We start from the raw sequence: 19,002 nt of genomic DNA on the forward strand, positions 1-19,002 counted from the left end.
GTTGATAACACTCGTAAAGTCCCGGGGCCGGACCAATCAGCGGCAGCTATGGGCGGGCTCTGAGCGGCTCTGAGCCAATAGAGTCTGATTGCAGACCACGTGGAAACCCAGGAGGCAGATTCTGGGTGCAACGTCATGCAGACAGGCCAATATGAGTGGTTGGAGTTGGCACTCCCAGACTGTGACAGAGAGACGGCCATATCCAATCACCTGCTATAGAATTTGAAAAAATGGCCCGCCCCTTACATCGGTTCTGCCGGAGCGAGCCCAGATGGTAAGCAATGCAACGCAATGCTGTCACCATCTGGCGAAAGTCAGGTTACTATAAACCTATTCCAACAGAATACACATGCACAGAATCAGTGGTGCGGAGTAACAATTACTCCAACTATTTGGAGGTACTTAACTTATAGTGTTTCCATTTAATACTTTATAGTTATATTCTCCACTACACCTCAGAGGCAAATATTCTACTTGTAAAGGGCAGACGCGTTTTTTTCTTTTGACTCCTTTTCGGATCCGCAGTGTGGATTCCGCACAGCCTTGCGCACGCACGCACACACACACACACACACACACACACACACACACACACACACACACACACACACACACACACACACACACACACACACACACACACACACACACACACACACACACACACACACACACACACACACACACACACACACACACACACACACACACACACACACACACACACACACACACACACACACAATTCTGGATCCCTGATGTACACTTCAGATTAGAGATTATCCCACCAACTAGAATTACCAGAAAACTAGAAAAAAAAACAATGAAATAAACAGCCCATTTATCAATTGAATTTTGCTATTGACACACCTATTTGTTGAGCCTATTGTGAACTATTGTGATGAGGCTGTTCTGTGTATGTTCAATATGTACTATAAAATATATCTGTCACCCTGTCTGCAGTGAATGTCTGCAGAGAATAGGTGCCATGGCATTGGTCCGAAGGTTCATTAGTCCGAATTTGTTAAGAATACTATGCCTAACTCTAACTCTAACCATAACCTCAGTAATCCTAACTAAATTCGGACTAATGAACCTAAGTTCGGACTAATGAACCTTTTGACTTATGGGCAGTCCCCCAGAGAATATAGATTTGCAGAATATCTGAGCACGGTAAACAACCCAAAACTTAGAAAAGTCTTGACTAGGTACAGACTCAGCGAACACAGCCTTGCAATAGAGAAAGGCTGCCACAGACAGAGCTACACTTTCTAACCACCTGCCCACTATACCAAGACATCAGAGACACATACTTCCCACAGATTACACACACCCGAAGTGAGTTTGAAAACATAACCAACGATAACCTATACCTACTGGGAGAAACACAACAATGTGCGAACACAGCAGCAAGATTTGTGAACTGTTGCGATAAAAGGCTAGAGATCGTCAAGCGGCGATACATTTTCAACACTTTTTCGGGTCGTATATTTATCACGCTCTGTGTGTGCAATGAAAACGGTTTAGTCTTTAGTCACACATCTTTGGTCTGTGTATAGAGTTTAATATTTCTTACATGGAACAAAGTGTCGAGTCCTCGTTTTGTGCTGAAAAGGTAGATTAGTAAAAAAGGTAGCAAAACAATAGAGCCAATCAATACTAAGATGACATGAATCCTACATTGAGGAATCTGAACGCTGTTGCTCCGGTCAGGGGCGTCACACCAAATTCTGGGCCCTGGGTACAAGGATTCACTGTGGGCCCCCCATGAATGTTAACTATTGAAAAATAGCAGAAATACAAGCTCACAGCGCGGCACCGAGTGCCGCGCTGCGAGCTTGTAGATCTATTTTTCAAAAATTGTGAAAAAGTGTGCAAGAAACCCATGTTTCCATGTCAGTGATGCTCAAACCTTTTCATGTTAAGGACCCCCAAAATAATATGAATTTGGCCACGGACCCCCATCTCAAAATATTTAGTTCCAGGGACCCCCCCGGAAGCAAAATTTGAGTTACAAACGTCTGCTTAAAAAATACATATTCAAAGATTTGCACACATTTTCACGACTTTTAAAAAATAGCAGATCTACAAGCTCGCAGCGCGGCACTCGGTGCCGCGCTGTGAGCTTGTATATCTGCTATTTTTCAATATTCAATATTTTTCAATAGCTAAAGTTACTAAAAAGCTAAGCAAAAGATTAATAAAAACAAACACACATCTTTTTGATTAAACACAAACCGAACTTTATTTAACCACTTATGCCCTATATAAAAACAAATTGCCAGATCTACAAGCTAGGCGAGGCATTGCTTGTAGATCTGTTACTTTTGAAATGTTTTGAAAATTGCTACCTGCCCAAAACATGGATGCCAGGTTAAAAAAGTGGTTAAAATTGAGGGATGTAAAGAAAAAAAAAAAAAACTCAAATAACAGCACGTATATCGGGCCGGACCGATAATCTGGCTTGGGCTCTAAGCTGTTCCACCATACCCTCTCTACCTTACTGTGTGTGAAAGGGGACAGCATCTATTGCACATTCAAAAATCCACGTCGTCGGGACAATCCCTCGCCGATGGGCCCTCAACGTAACTAGGCTCAACAAAATGTAGATGTGTACAAACGTGGGGCGAGCCGCTCTTCTGGCGACCTGCACTCCACAACGACCAAGTAGCGACATACTGTAATAAAGTTCCTGCATTCACCACCCAACGAACCTTCAACGACGTGGATGGATCTGCGACCGTACGACGAACGTTAAGTTGCTTCGATAACTCCTAAATCAGAACTGTATACGCACATTAGGTAGTTCACGGAGAAGCGCTGACATCATGTGCTTCAAAACGTATATGGCAAATTCTGAAACTTTTCTTCAAAAAAAAGTGACATCTTATGTAAAGGTTATCTGGAGCAAGCTGTAAAAAGAAACGAAAAAAAAGGAAAGAAAATGTTTGTTTGTTGCCATCTGAGTGTACAGTATGTGTATGTAATGTGTTTTTCTCAGGTCTGCATGACATACTACTTTGAGTGTACAGTATGTGTATGTAATGTGTTTCTCTCAGGTCTGCATGACATACTACTTTGAGTGTACAGTATGTGTATGTAATGTGTTTCTCTCAGGTCTGCATGACATACTACTTTGAGTGTACAGTATGTGTATGTAATGTGTTTCTCTCAGGTCTGCATGACATACTACTTTACATCTGAGTGTACAGTATGTGTATGTAATGTGTTTCTCTCAGGTCTGCATGACATACTACTTTGCATCCCAAATCAGACAGGAAAAACAAAACAGGAACGACTAACAAAGTTTATATCAACAGCACACGTTCAACTTCTTTGCTTAACGTTACACGAGAATCAATACGTCGACGAGAACAACACGAGAAGAGGGAAAGAATACGAAAATATATAATACAACATTTTGAACAGTAAATGAAAAGTATAAAGTGTCTCTATGCTTTCTCTTCCAGTTGGCAGGGGTAGGGAAGCCTGGTGTGGACACACACAGCGTGCTCTCTCTCTCTCTCTTGCTCACCTTGGGCGCAGAGTTGGTTTTTAAAAACGCACAGCCGTTTTCCTCCCTTCAGAGGTTTACGAACACCTCCTGTCCAATCACAAGTCTTCCAAACAAACGCTTCCCCAAAAAACAACAACAATTAGGCTTCTTCCCCCGAAAATGCCCGGTAACTGGGATCCATGGCGAATGGCCCCGTGTGTGCAGGTTTTGGGGCACCAGTGTGTGTGTTTGTTTTTCATTTCCTAAGAGTAGATGGTGATGACCTCGCGACCACCGCCGCGGACCAGGAGGACGCGGTTGAGGCCCTCGAGAAGAACCTCCAGGAACTCCATGTCTGAGAGGACAGGAAGTCAAGGAAAGGACAAACACAGAGACCGTACCCGAGTAGACTAGGAAGACGCCTCAGGGCGACAAGCGCCATGTCTTGGCTGTCTGGCCAGTGTATATGTTAGTTCGTTTGGGTAACTCAGTTAGATTGGGGTAAGAGCGCTCGTTTTGTCGTTCACCACACACCCCTAACACCACCTGGATCAATTCACTTTGATAGTCACTTATCAACACACCTGTGTAATTCTGCGTAATCACCACAAGATGGCGACAACACAGCCATTCACTTGTGTAGTTAGTGACGTCACTTGTCTGTGACACCTCTTTGTTTATCTACTAGCCTAGCTCAGCTGTGTTTAGCCATTAGCTTACTATGCCCAACCCTAACCCTAACCTCAGTAAAACTATGCCTAACCCTAACCTCCGTGGGGTGAGGATCATTCCTGCCGACGCTACGTTGTCGTTGTTGTGGATCAAAGCGACCGCTTGCTCCGCCCCGCACAACGAACGCTCCTGTTCTCAATCTAACTGAATCTCAAACTGTGACATATATATGTATATCGGACCAGTTACCCATATATTGAGATTCCTGGTACCCATGGAGATCCATGTACAGTATTTTCCGGACTATAAGGCGCACCTGACTATAAGGCGCACTGTCAATGGATGGTCTATTTTCAAACTGTTTTCATATATAAGGCGCACCTGACTATAAGGCGCACATAATAGACGCTACCGTTGCGTTATGCATCCAACAGATGGAGCTGTGCTAAAGGGAATGTCAATGAATGATCCATATATAAGGCGCACTGGACTATAAGGTGCACTGTAGTTTTTTGAGAAAATTAAAGGCTTTTAAGTGCGCCTTATAGTCTGGAAAATACGGTACTGTATATGGATATAAGCTGTATGTGATGATGTGACGGTTCTGACAGTGAACTGCGACTTACGGTCGCAAAAACGCCAACAGAGAGCAAACTAATCCAGAGGAAATTAACTCACTTCATTGAAAATCTAACATCACTGTATTAAATTAGATTGATTAGATATTATATTGATTCTATTAGATATGTGATGTTACCTAACAATTAGTTGACTTTTGATGAAAAAGCCAGCATATATCGGTATCGGAAATTAAGAGTTATCGGTATATCGGTATATCGGTAAAAAAGTCCAATATCGGACATCCCTAATAAAGATAACGGACAATGGTTCTACCAAAGTTCAACATTTTTCATTAAAGGGGAAGACAACCCATTTTCAATATTGAATACCTAGAGGAGGAAATAAAAAGTTCCCTCTCTTCTGTGTTGCCTAGAACTGGTTTGTATTGTAGGGTTTGTATTGCAAATCACAATGTGATGACATCACACCGTTGTACTCAAAAATGTTTTTTGGACCTCAAAAAATGTATTAGGCATGATCGCGATTGCGAAATTGCATGTTTAACCCCCATAACAAACCCATCTTTCAAACATGGCAGCCATGTTTGTTTAAATAATGTAAAAACATAATGGCTGATATCTCATGAATGCCTGAACGGATTTCCAAGCACATTTTTTTGTTTGAAAGCTGTGAACAGCGTGCACACACGTGGTGCTAGGCATGGGAGTGCATGATCCGTGCACTATGAATTACATGGAAGTATATGGAGACCATGGCATCGCGGACCTTCAAAGAGATTTAATTGATAGCAACAAAAGTGTTAATGACATAGTTCAATATTGAAAATGGGTGGTCTTCCCCTTTAAATCATTTATTGGCCTCCTTAAAAAGGCTGTAAGAATGTTGTAAGCTGTGGACCAGCTACAGTGCAGGTCAAGGATACAGTTCTCATCCCCTCCTCTGTTCCTGGGCGGTCCGGGCATGTTGAGCAGCACCAGGTGGGCTCCCTGGGACTTGTTGACCACCACTTCATTCAGCTTCACCGCTGTGTGCATCCGACGCACGTTGGTCTGGTTCCTATGGTGGGCACAGGTGTGGCGTTCAGAGAAAAGCCCCCACACACAATACCACACATTGGTTAAACACACTGATAGGCTCAGCTAAACCTAAACCCAATATTATTTGAACCCATTTTAGGCCTAGAATTATTGAATGCTTTAACCAGTGAAAAATAGGAGATATACAAGCTCACAGCGCAGCTTGTAGATCTGCTATTTTTGAAAAAGTCGTGAAAATGTGTGCAAATCTTTGAATATAATGTATTTTCAAAGCGAAGGTTGTAACTCAAATTTTGCTTCTGGGGGGTCCCTGGAACTAAATATTTTGAGATGGGGGTCCGTGGCCAAATAAATATCATTTTGGGGGTCCTTCACATGAAAAGGTTCGAGAACCACTGACATAGTAGTCTCTCAAGAACAGACTAGCTGAGCTCCAGTTAAGTGAAAAGGACCTTTTCTTTGACGATGGCTGGCCAGGTTGCTGACAGAAACATAGGTTTTTCAAAAAATCTTAGGATTCAAAATTCTAATTTTCACGATTTTTCAAAAATAGCAGATCTACAAGCTCGCAGCGCGGCACTCGGTGCCACGCTGTGAGCTTGTATATCTGCCATCTTTCAATAGTTAAAGCATAAAATAATGATACACAATAATGTGTACCCGTTCTGAATGGGTTAATATATACAGTAACACTGGATTGTTTTGTTTTTCCGATACCAACATTATACGACAGTAATTTATGTAATTTCCAAAATACTAAATTCAGATGAGAGAAAACGGCGTTGGTAGATCATTGTTAATGGAAGGAAGCATATGGAATCCAAACAACCACCACTAACAGGTAATGATATACAGGCAATATTTTGAGGCGAGATAGATCACCAAGTAACAACAAGGATGCTTTTTTCATTACAAAATGTACATGATTGTCAGGCGGTGTTAATGTGTTTTGGTTCTGTAGTTTGTCAACTATAATTTGTTCATCTGCCCAAAGTCCAATATGATATCATATCGACCTCCTTCATCACCACAAAATGTTAGCCCTCAATCACGCCACAAAGTTAAAAAAAAAAAAAAAGCAACAAAATAACAGGATGTAAACAGCCACAAGCACAAAAGTACAACGGGCGAACAGAATGAGGCACATTGACAAAACATCTGCTTTCCATTCTTCTGAAAAATCAAAAAAACTAAACCTGAACTTTTACATTTACAATGTAGTGTTTGAAAGGTATAATAATATGGAGCATGGAAAGCACACGTTTTAGTCCTTACGTCAGGGTTCCCCAATTAGTTTTCCCCAAAGGCCGAATTATGTCTAGGGTACCAAGCCGAGGGCCACAACATTGCAGGGGGCGACGGTGGCGTTCCCACTACTCCAGCGACAGTTTTCGTCGTTGTCGGGTGAAAATCTTGTATGTCCAAAACCGTTCGTTTTGAATTTATCATTTAAAAAATGATTTAAACTAGTGAAAACAGCCGATCTACAAGCACACACCGCCTCGCACCGCGAGGCGGTGTGTGCTTGTAGATCTGCTGTTTTTACTACTTTTGTGCGACGGCCTTGTATGATTTGCGAAAGAACGTACAAATTTGGAGATACGAGATTTCCACCCGACAACGACGATATACTAGTGTTGTTGCTGCTCTTATACCACAATTATTACTGGGGTTGGTGTGGGCCAGACAGTTGGCCCGCAGGCCGCCTATTGGGGAACGCTGCCTTACGTGCTACATAAATATAACATGGTACATAAATATAACATGGTACATAAATATAACATGGTACATAAATATAACATGGTACATAAATATAACATGGTACATAAATATAACATGGTAACAAGCAAATTAAACCAACGAAGGCTTCTATGGCTTACATATGATGGCAGGGGACAGGAGGCGTACTTATACACACAGACATGCATGCAAACAAGAAGCGCATTCCTCATTCTCCCAACACAAGCAATGACATACATACATACATCAATTACATACACACAGGCCTAGGAGCAAAGTTAAATGTGACTTACAGACTCTCCCATTCTCTAGAAGGAGGAAGACAGGACAGAACAACAGAGATAAGCTTAGATGCTTCTAGGTCAGCGTTTTCCAACTCTCCGCCATACCGCATGTCACCAGCTGACCCCAAAACAGGCCAAAAGGTGACCACGGACAGAGCGGCCACTGTGACGTGGGAACTATTTTGTGTGTGGTGACGTAACGGTTCACATTCAAATGGCCTCCACATCCTTGGCAGCTGAGAGAGATGATAATTATAATTCTCCATAAATGTTGTGTCAAATTGCGAGACAAATGAGAGACAACCAGTGATCACCACATACTGACACACCGTATGGACTGAGAGATGGCATGAGGCGCTGTTAATAAGGGCTCATTTATACTTGTGCATCGGCACTGCACACCGGAAACAGCCGTTCTACATAAGCCCACAAATAGTCGGGGAGCCACAGGCCCAAAATTTGAGAGGACCTGTGATGTCATGAGGTACTTTTTATTTTACTTTTTTTCCTATTTATTTGTTTTGCACAAAAAATATTTCTTGGGCTAAAAACGGCCCCACAAAACTGTGAAAAGTGAGTCATGACTAAACCATAGTTTTGCAGGGCTGTTTTTAGCCCAAGGAATGTTTTTCGTGCAAAACAAATGCTTGCAATGCATTCCGAATCCTGAAAAAAAAAAAAACCAGTTTGACCCCTCACATACTACTTAAAGCAGATTTATTTTTTGTATTTTCCTGTATAGTGAAGTCAAAGGGACAGTGAATATACAAATGCCCATACATTTTTTCCCCCCGCAATGTTTCCGGCAGAGCAGGCCTCTCATTCTGTGTACAGTACCTTAATGACAAAATTAAAAGAAAAAACCTAAAATAAAAAGTACGTCATGACATCACAGGTTCAATCTTTCTCTTTGAGCTTTTGGGCCTGTGGCTCCCCGACTAAAACGTGTTTTTTGCCGCATTTTGAGCTCGCTTGCAGACTTGCCATTTTCAGTGAGCGACATGGCGGTATAAATCAGGCATTAGTCCAAACAGCGCACAGCGAGTGTGCGTGGGCCAGGTCGCCGTGGCACAGATAATAATGTGTACACACATACTTTAGTGATGCAGCCTGGGGCCAACGCACCATGCAGCCAACAACCAACCACTTTACCCACTGCAGGCTCTGGGGGGGTGGGGGGGGTGTATATACACACACACACACACACACACACACTATCACTACACATGCTGCCCTGTTTCGCAGGAATTTGCACCATTCTAGTATAGAGCGCACGTTGTGATTTAAAGGTTTAATTACCAAGCCAATACATCTACACTTTGGATACATTTAACAAGTTAGTATTCTGCTCTATTGTTTTATTGCTCCTCTTAACTGTTTGTCGTACACACTTGTGGCTGGTGTCAATTAACTTCATTAAGAGTCCTTCACCTTAACTCATTGAGTGCCAGCCTATCACCACTAGAGGGCGCCCAGTGACCAGAGAATAATAGAGATATGCTGGTAATGCATGCCCAAGCCCTGGAGCCATGACTTTTTTTACAAAGGAAAGGACACTTTCCTTTGTGCATGTACAGGAAGAGGATGAAGTTAGCTTGAAGTTAGCTATTGGCTACCAAGCATTTTAGAAGCCTTATTTTCGTCAACTTAGCCATGATTAAACCTTGCACACCTCATGCATGGGAAAAAAACCGAGAAGAATGAGCTCTAAAAAATCCAATGCAATCCTGGATTGCATTGGAGTGGATTTGTGCAGTTTGTTCACAGCTTTCAAACAAAAAAATCCGATTGGAAATCCGTTCAGGCATTCTTGAGATAATCGCCATTATGTTTTACATGTAATGTAAACAAAAATGGCTGCCCTGTATGTTAGATGGGGTTGTATGGGGGTGGAACATGCAAAATCGCGATTGAAATCATGTTCACCAGATTTGATGGGGTCCCAAAAAAAAAAAAAAAAATTCAAAAAAATTTTTTTCAAAAATTTTTTTTTTTTTTTTTTTTTTTTTTTTTTAAAAGCCGAACTTGTTCGGGATCGGCACACTACGATACGCTAATAAAGCCGAACTAGTTCGGGATTGGCACTCAATGAGTTAATTGGTTTAACTTTGCCCCACCCCCTCCTCTGATTGGCCGGAACTTTATTTGGCTTTACTCATCAACCGTTTGTCGTACAAACTTGTGGGTGGAACCAATGCCACTTACAGGCCTCTTTGTGTATACTGTGACCTGACGGTCACTTATCTCCCGATTTAGGGAGTCTTACTGGTATTCTGCTCTATTGTTCTATTGCGCCTCTTTGTTTTTGTTGCAAACCAACATGTAATCATCGAGTTAACAAATTCAAAATGGTGCAAATGTCTCCCTGCGCATGGTACACACTAAATTATGACATTCCTACATATCCATTGATATGGACTATCCACTTCAATATATTGCTGTGTAGGAGTAACGGTTTGGTTGTCCGGATCGATCACGAGCGAAGAGTGAACTCACGGTTTCATGTTGAAGAGGTCGCGTACGGCCACGTTGGCGTTGGGCTCGCGGTGGCGGTGGCGCTCGATGAACAGCTTCTCCTTGGTCCAGGTCATGTGGACCCGGTCCGGCGTGGCGTCCGCCTTGTCGTTGAGCGTGGCGTGAGACGCCGTGTTCCTGTCGTGGATGAGCTGGGCCTGGGCGGGGGCGAGAGAGACGAGAATGAGACGACCAGAGAGGAGGAGGAGGAGCGGAAAGGAGAGAGGGAGAGAGAGAGGGTTAGAAATGGGACGATAAACGATAATATCGCTTATCGTCCCATCCCTAGAGAGGGTAGGATGAAAAGAAAGAAAGAAGAGGGAGGCAGACAGACAGACGGGTAGAGAAAGTGAGAGACAAAGAGGAGAGATAAATGGAGGGAGGGAGAGGCAGAGAGGAGAGATGGAGGAGAGAGAATGACAAGGGAGAGAAGACAATGCACCAAAGGGAGACTGGACCCTCCAGAAAAACGCAGGCAAAAATCCTTGATTATGTAGACTAAAATCATTGATTATGCGGGCAAAAATCTTTGGTTTTACAATGAAATATGCTGGGTTTTACGTGATTTTATGCGTTGAAATTGTGGAAAGTTACGGAATGTGCGAAAAGTTGTGAAATATGTGACATGCGAAATATGCGAAAAGTTGTGAATTGCGCAAAAGATGCGAAATATGCGGGGGTTTAGGTTTATTTGATTTTATGCGGTGAACTATGCAGGTAATTCCAAAATATGCGGGCGGAAATATGCGATTATGCTGCCTTTTGGAAAACATGCGACCCCCGCATAATCTGCACCATTTGGCTGATTATGCGGGAAATTCTGCGATGGCATAATCACATTTTTCTGGAGGGTCTAGGAGACACAAAGACGTCGGCAACAGAAAGACAGGAGGCAACTAGTGGGAATGGTGGTCACCAAACAAGGGAGGAAGAGGTGGAAGAATGGAGGCAAGGACAGGAAACATGGAGGTGGAGGAGGGAACAAAAATACTTATGGCCCTTTGTGTTGCTGAAAATAGCAGATGTACAAGCTCAGAGCTTGTAGATCTACTATTCTTTGCAGAATGTTGGCCTCCAGAATACAGACGCTCGAGTTCAAGCAGTCCAAGATTCAAGGCAAATCTACGGGGTGGCGTAACATACAGTAGAACAGACAGAGAGAGAGAGCTGGTTTGGGATCAGAAATAAAGCTCAGGCTTCAGAAAGGGGGGAAAAGAGGCGGTCAAAGAAATTGGCCGCTACCAAGGATCAAGTCAGCGAGTGAACATGTGGGGGTGAAATCATGCTATTTGGAGTGACAAGAGTGATACAAACCTGGTTCAACCAAACAAGACAACTACAAACCACAGTGATACAGACCATGGTGCCACAATACACAAAGTGAAAAGCAAAACAAATGTTCTCTAGTCGGGTAGGCTGAAAGCCCTATCTCACTGTAGGGTCAAACATGAGGTGCAGTTGGTGCTGTGATAATAATGGGTGGGAAGTATCCAAAGTGAAGAGAATAATGGAGGGCAGTGCGTCAACTAAAGATTTAATTGTTCAAAGAACGATGAGGGGACCGGATATCATGGATCATGAAGTCATAATGCTTTATGAGATGGAGCCCAGGTACTGCTAAATAGTACAGTAAAGGCAATGATCCTCATTCACTAAGCTGTTCGTAAATAGTGTGATAAATAAAGTGACTAAAGAGGTGTACATTTCCTCTTAAGCACAAATTGGCGTGCGATTCACGAAAAGGGGGTGTAGACTAGCCTTGATGTGCATGGATCACAGGTGTATTACATTTTGCTTTGAAAGAGGCACTCTCACATGGAGATCATTTGCATTCTTCCACGCTCCATTCAAGACCATAAAAGGCAACTGGAAACCGCAAACACCATCTCTCCAAAATGGACAGATCTACAAGCTTGGGACGCAACCACTCGGCAACTTGTAAATCAAGCGCAAGCGAGTCCCTCACGCGATGATCGGGACTAATAAAGGGCTACCTACTGTACCAAGTACAAATCACGGTTCTATCAAGGCATTAAAGTGATGATGATGATGATGATGATGGTGATTTGGCTTAGGCCAGAAGGAACAAAGCAGAGTGGTAGGTATCGCCATGCCTTAACCCGGGGTACAAGTTACCAGGGAGAATAGTATGGAGAATACTGTATGCACCGCAGCCATATCGGACAGGGTATCTTCTCACTTCCGTCAAAAGGCGTTACCAATGATACTAATGAAGGCTCCGTTCCATTTCATGTAGCACAGTGGTTCTCAAACCTTTTATTTCAAGGACCCCCATAACTCTGAGTGTACAAATGGAACAAAGTGGACCCCTTACACTCTCAGAGTTACACATCTTTTAACTCATACCCTGCCAAAAAAGAAGTTTCTATGATAAAAACGTCTTTAAAACGTCTTTTTCACTATGGACCTCCCTGCCAGACGTCTTCTGAACGTCTTTTTTTTTTTAAATAATAAAAATAAAAAAATTTGAAAACATTTTTTTTGAAAAAAAAAATTTTGGACCTCCAACAGTGTACTAGGCATGATCGCGATCGCGAAATTGCATGTTTAACCCCCATACCAACCCCATCTTTCAAACATGGCAGCCATGTTTGTTTACATTTGAAGAAAACATAAGGGCTCCTTTCTCCTGAATGCCTGAACGGATTTCCAAGCGGATTTTTTTGTTTGAAAGCTGTGAAAAGCATGCACATGCATAGTGCATGATCTGTGCACGAATGTGTGCACCAGCGTGCACACTATTTTTTTAACCCTTTGTTGGCGAACCAGCAATATAAGAGGTCATCCCACTTTAAATATGGCACCAAAAGAACCTCCTTGGGTTCAAGAACCAGTGCCGTTCAACTTTCTTGGAACCTTGGTTCGTTCTTGCGAACCGACCGCGAACCGGCTTGCGTTTCCACCAGATTGACCCAGAGGAACCAAGGATTTTGTGGTTCGCGTTTCCGAACCAACTTTTACGGTTCGGAAACCAACTCGGTTCTCGGTGGAAAAGCTCACCTCTGGTTCATCCTGTAGGCGGGAGAAAGAACCCACACCGGTTCTTTGCCGGTCGAAAAGCGCCCTTTGAGACCCACTGGTGTAGCAGGAGTGTTACCAGTGAGCCAACATGCACAATATCAGCACCCCGACTCTGTTTGACCAGAATGGAAGAGAGCCTTCATTAGTAGTAATATTGGTAACATATGTGAAGTAAGTGAGAAGACACCCAACTCTTCTCTCCAAAATGGCTGCTGTGCATGGAGCTGTTACAGTCAGAAACCCCTTTTCAGTTGACGATACGGTCCTCCCTTTTTCTTTCTCCCGGCAAGTGTGCAAGGAGCTGGTGGGTGGGTGGGGGGGTGGGGGGTGGGGGGTGGGGCATGCAACCCGAGGGTGTGACAGGCTTGGTGGTGACTCTACAATAACACGTGAGTCATGCTACTTTTGGATCAGTTTAGTCTTTTATGATCATATTGATGTCAGAGGCAAAAGATAGATCTTCTCATGATCTCAATAACAATACCAATCTTGGCAATTTCTTCCACACGGCATCTTCTTGCGCGTAAACAAAGGCTACAAAACATCTCAGACATCAAGATCTTGAAAAAACTAAAGTGAACCTTGATGAGCATCATTACTAAATGGTTATGGTTACACGTATCATTTCACTGCCATGCTTGAGATCACAAAGATCAAATCCCTCGTGTGACCCCACTTTGAATTGTTGGCTCAAATGTGCAACTTTCATGGATTGCTTCTGCACAACAAGGTCATTATAAAAGGAATACCCATGTTTGCAATACCATGCGAGGTTCATCACTTGCATGTCTAGCTTTCAGTGGTGTAAAGTATCTCAGTGCATTTACTTAAGTATTTGTATTTGTACTGTACGTGAGTATTTCCAATTTCCAATACTTTTACTTCTACTCCACTACATCTCGGTTCCAAATCTTTTACACCACTACAATTATTTGAAAACTTTAGTTACTAGTGACTTCGCAGATCATATAAATTATATTATAAAACATACATAAACCACTTTACCCTTATTTTGTAACGTGTACAGGTATTTGAAACACGGTACAACGCGCTGTGAGCGCGTTGTGAGCTTGTGGATCTGCCATTTTCAAAGATTTTCTACTTTTACTTTTGGTACTTTACTTTTGGTACTTTAAGTACTTATTGATGCCAACACATACTTTAGTACATTTTGAATTCCGTACTTCTACTTGTAACAGAGCATCTCCACAACGCAGTATTGATACTTTTACTTAAGTAAGACATTCGAGTGCTTTTTCCACCACTGCTAGCTTTGCGAATCTCAAACTGTGAGCACGACTTGGACTTTAAACATTAAGTGTAACCACAGACCAGACTAGAGAGACGACTTGGTGAGCACCGTGCATTCATTCATTCTACCACGTGATCTACAGGTGCAGGAAGGGACTGTGAACACTCGTTGCTTGCTACCTCGTCCTCCTGCGTGTCCTCCAGCGGGGAGGACTGTCGGCTGGGGCTCAAGGCCTGGGCGCCGTCGGGGGCGCCGGCCTCTTTCTTCCTCCGGATCGAGCTACGTGAAGCGTCAGTGACACTCTGAATCTGCGCGAGTGGAGGAGGGGTGGCCCAGAGCAGCGTTGGCAAGATGAACAGGAAAAGTGGCCAGTTGTCACAAAGCGCAATAGGGTTTGCCCCCAGAGAATACCCATGTAATGTATACCCCAGAGAATACCCATGTTTAACTATATAGTGTATACCCCAAGAGTACCCATATATACCCAGAGGATATTCATATAGTACTGCATTTACCCAGAGAATACCAATATATACCCACCCACAGAATACCCATAAAACTATGTACCCATTTATTACCCATAAAGTATATACCCAGAGAATACTACTGTCCATTTAGGCCTGAACGCAAATCTGTGTCACTTTAGATTTGAACCACGTTAAACATTATTTTATGCTTTTAACTATTGAAAAATAGCAGATACACAAGCTCACAGCGTGGCACCGAGTGCCGCGCTGCGAGCTTGTAGATCTGCTATTTTTGAAAAATCTAGAACATTTGTGCAAGTCTTTGAATATTTTTGACCCGATTCTATAAGTGTCTTCGGAATCCTTCTAAATCAGTGGTTCTCCCCCAAGATTACATGTATTTGGCCACGGACCCCCCCCCCCCCCCCCCCCCAACTCAAAATATGTTGTTCCAGGGACCACCCAGAAGCAAATATTTGAATTACAAATGTTCGCTTTTAAAAAAAGATATTCAAAGACTTGCAAAGACTCTTCAAAAATAGCAGATCTACAAGCTCGCAGCGCGGCACTCGCTGCTGCGCTGTGAGCTTATATATCTGCCATTTTTCAATAGTTAAAGTATTAAATAATTCTAGGCCTAAATGGGTTAGACTATGTACCCAGATAACACCCATACAGTATATACCCGGGTAATACCCATGAACTATGTACCCAGATAATACCCATACAGTATATACCTGGGGAATACCCATAAACTATGTACCCAGATAATACCCATACAGTATATATCCGGGTAATACCCATAAACTATGTACCCAGATAATACCCATACAGTATATACCCGGGGAATACCCATAAACTATGTACCCAGATAATACCCATTGCTGGTGGAGGGTGAGTTTTTACCTCTCTCTCGCGTTCTGTTCTGGACAGCATCATCTGTTTGAGCATCTGAGACCGTTGCTCCATCACGAGTGTCTTCTCGTAGGTGAAGGCTGAGATGTCGCTGTCGTGCTGTGAAAGAGGCAAGAGAAACACTGCTATAAATGCTGCATTTCATAGTTTATCTTTTTTTTTACCATTTGTCCTTATTTAATTTCCCCCCAACTTTGGTGTACTGTGGACTCTGGTCGTCACTGCCAACCTCCCCTGTCGAGTCAAGTCCTTAATGCCCTACCACATGCCTCCTCTGATACGTTCACCAGACCATTATTTTTACCAGCAGAGGGTAACACACACTGTAGGTTATCTGACCCAGTTCCCCTCCCCATTGAACAGGGGCGGCATAGCTCAGGGGTAGAGAAACCGACATTAGAGCACGAAGGGTTCCCAGTTCGAATCCGGGCTCCCCTTGAGTTAATGTCGGAGAGTCCTTGAGTAAAAGACTCTGAACCCCTAGTTGCTCCCGGTGAGCAGGTTGGTGCCTTGCATGGTTTCCTCCGCCATCGGTGTATGAATGTGTGTGTGAATGGGTGATTGTAATGCACAATCTATGTAAAGCGCCTTGGATAAAAGCGCTATATAAATGCACCATTTACCATTTACAGGTGCATCAGAAACAGAAGCAAAAATTGTGTGTGTAAGTGTATATATTTTTTCTTTCACCCGGTGTCAATTATCTAATGTACAGGTAATACTGCAGGCGCTACACTCCCTCTGCCAACCTGGGGAGACAACGGACTGACCTCATGCTTCCTCCTATGCATGAGGAGTCTTTTCACCTGACAGGGGGGAGGGAGTTTCCCCGGTTGGACGTAGCACGAGGAAAGAACAAGGCGACCGATTTCAACCTACCATCTCCACCACCTCCACCTCTGCGTCCAGTCGCAGGTGGTAGAGGAACATCTGGAGATCCTTCTTCATCTGGATGGAGTTGTCGTCCATCTGGGCCACGGTGAAGATGCGCATCTTGCACTTCCTCCACACCTGGACAGGGAGAGGAAGACCAGACGTAGGGTGAGTTTGTTGGTTTGAAAGAAGAAAAGAGTGAATGGCCAGGTTGGCAGGTGAGAGAAAGAGATCAAGAGCTACCCCAGTTCCATGGCATGACCAAAGTATGCTCTGATTTTTCAAAGGTTAGTGAATAACTCTGAATGTTGGCAGGAGCGGATCACTGACGTTTTAACTCTGGCAGTAAATGAGTTAACCACTTGAACCCTAGCGATCGGTCAACAAAGTGTATACCGTATGGTTTAAGTGATTAAAGTGGACGCAAGACTACAGAAAGAAACACACACACACACACACACACACACGGGCTGACCTTCGATTGCAATTATTGAAATCGAAGCTCGTTCGACAAAATCGAGCGAACTTCGAAGCTACGGCGACCGGGAGCAAAAGTTTATCAGTTACATAAGCGATAACCGTTAAGGAAATGTGTTTAAAAATGCGCGATTTTACCCAATTTTAAAAGGGAAAACACACCTGTTTTTTTCCTCACAATAAAGCTCCCTATTCCTACAACAATACAGTGAGGAAGAAGAAGAATAGGCTATGATACAAATGTTTTCTATATTAAAGTGTTTTTTGCAGTACAATAGTATTGACATAATCACATCATGTCTGTAATGTAACACAGCCAACAGCAGCAGCGCGACTCACTAGCCCTATATGATGAACTCCCAAGTCCCAATGTGTACTGTACAGTGTACACGCAAATGTAATAGTAGATTTTATACAACTAGGCGGGCACGATAGTTTTGAGCATGCAGATCCGATGTCATCATTAACACCACAACGTAACCCTAGCAAGTTGGTTTTAAGCTCTTTTTTCCTCTTTAAAACGGGATCGACGGTGACGGGGTCCGTTTTGTAAAATCCAATTTTCGCTGTTTGTTTCCTGATGAAGAACAAGCTTGTGTCTCTGTCAGCGTGTGGAAGTCAGCAACCGACCGCATGCATGGATGTTACACCGACTTTGGTGGGGCACAGAAATGTGTGACTGCATCGCTTAGTTGCATTGGGTGATGTTACTCAGACACTGGTGTCTGGGGCTTTATCTGTGACCAGCGCGCTGTCTTTTCTTTTCATCGGCGACCATTCTGATGGGCTTCATGCTTGCTCTTGTTGTTGTTGTCGGCTTGTTATTAATGTTAACACGTGTGCGAGGAGGTGGTGACGCTATCACGCTGAGCGAGGCGCAAGCTAAGGCACGCGGCCCCCCCAAAGGACAAAACGGCTGCGGCCGATTATTCAAATTTATTTTTCAAGTTCGAATCCCTTGCCTTCGAACGAAGCTTCGAATATTCTATTTTTTTGGGTCAGCCCTAACACACACACAGCCTTCCCTACCAACCTTGTGCTGTCGGAGCAGGAATGGCAGCAGCATCAGCATGCCTCCGTCATGCACCACCCACCACACGTCGATGGTGCCCTCCCCCAGGCGGTCCTGGTTGGTGGGGAAGCTGTCCACGTTCTTGGCCACCATCAGGGCCTGGTGGGCCGCCGTGGACTCACGTACCGTCTCTGAATGGAGGATGGGACCATATGAAAATGTCATATCACCATTATTGTGAACAAAGAAATTGCGACTATCCTGGAGCAGAACATTTGCCAAAAAACTGCAGATATACAAGCTTGTAGATCTATTTTATTTTAAATCGTGTGCAAGTATTTGAATATTTTTGACCCGACACTAAATGTCGTTTAAATACTCCTAAATCAGTGGTTCTCAAACTTAGATTCTCAAAGATATATTCAAAGAATAAGATTTTTCAAAAATAGCTGATCAAAAATGGCAAATACTATAGGCATGGATGCCTGGCAGTGTCGCCGGTTAGATTCCCGAACCGGACGACCGTTGCTGCGTGTCGCTCCCCATCTCTCCCCCCATTCCCTGTCAGTCTACTGTCCTATCAATAAAGGCATACAAACCCAAAAAACAAATCTTAAAAAACATTCTAGGACTAAATGT

General features: G+C 43.4%; 1 protein-coding gene across 3 annotated transcripts in view; it reads right to left on the minus strand.

Moving 5' to 3' along the window:
- Nucleotides 1–3,052: 3,052 nt before the first annotated feature.
- LOC308307002 (solute carrier family 12 member 7-like) overlaps nucleotides 3,053–19,002 on the minus strand; it is a 113,488-nt gene continuing 97,538 nt past the window's right edge. The window contains exons 19-26 of one of the 3 annotated variants that reach the window (XM_080752072.1): nucleotides 18,385–18,554; nucleotides 16,881–17,012; nucleotides 15,993–16,100; nucleotides 14,799–14,927; nucleotides 10,308–10,483; nucleotides 7,821–7,835; nucleotides 5,673–5,806; nucleotides 3,053–3,851 (exon numbers count right to left, since the gene is read on the minus strand). In XM_080752072.1, the coding sequence (XP_080608198.1) occupies nucleotides 3,760–3,851; nucleotides 5,673–5,806; nucleotides 7,821–7,835; nucleotides 10,308–10,483; nucleotides 14,799–14,927; nucleotides 15,993–16,100; nucleotides 16,881–17,012; nucleotides 18,385–18,554 (956 nt within the window). In that variant the 3' untranslated portion in view covers nucleotides 3,053–3,759. The remainder of the gene's footprint in view (nucleotides 3,852–5,672; nucleotides 5,807–7,820; nucleotides 7,836–10,307; nucleotides 10,484–14,798; nucleotides 14,928–15,992; nucleotides 16,101–16,880; nucleotides 17,013–18,384; nucleotides 18,555–19,002) is intronic. The other 2 variants (XM_080752070.1, XM_080752071.1) reach the window with 2 other exon arrangements.

This window comes from Nannobrachium achirus (genome assembly GCF_963921795.1).
Source record: "Nannobrachium achirus genome assembly, chromosome: 21".
NCBI classification, from domain to species: Eukaryota; Metazoa; Chordata; class Actinopteri; order Myctophiformes; family Myctophidae; genus Nannobrachium; species Nannobrachium achirus.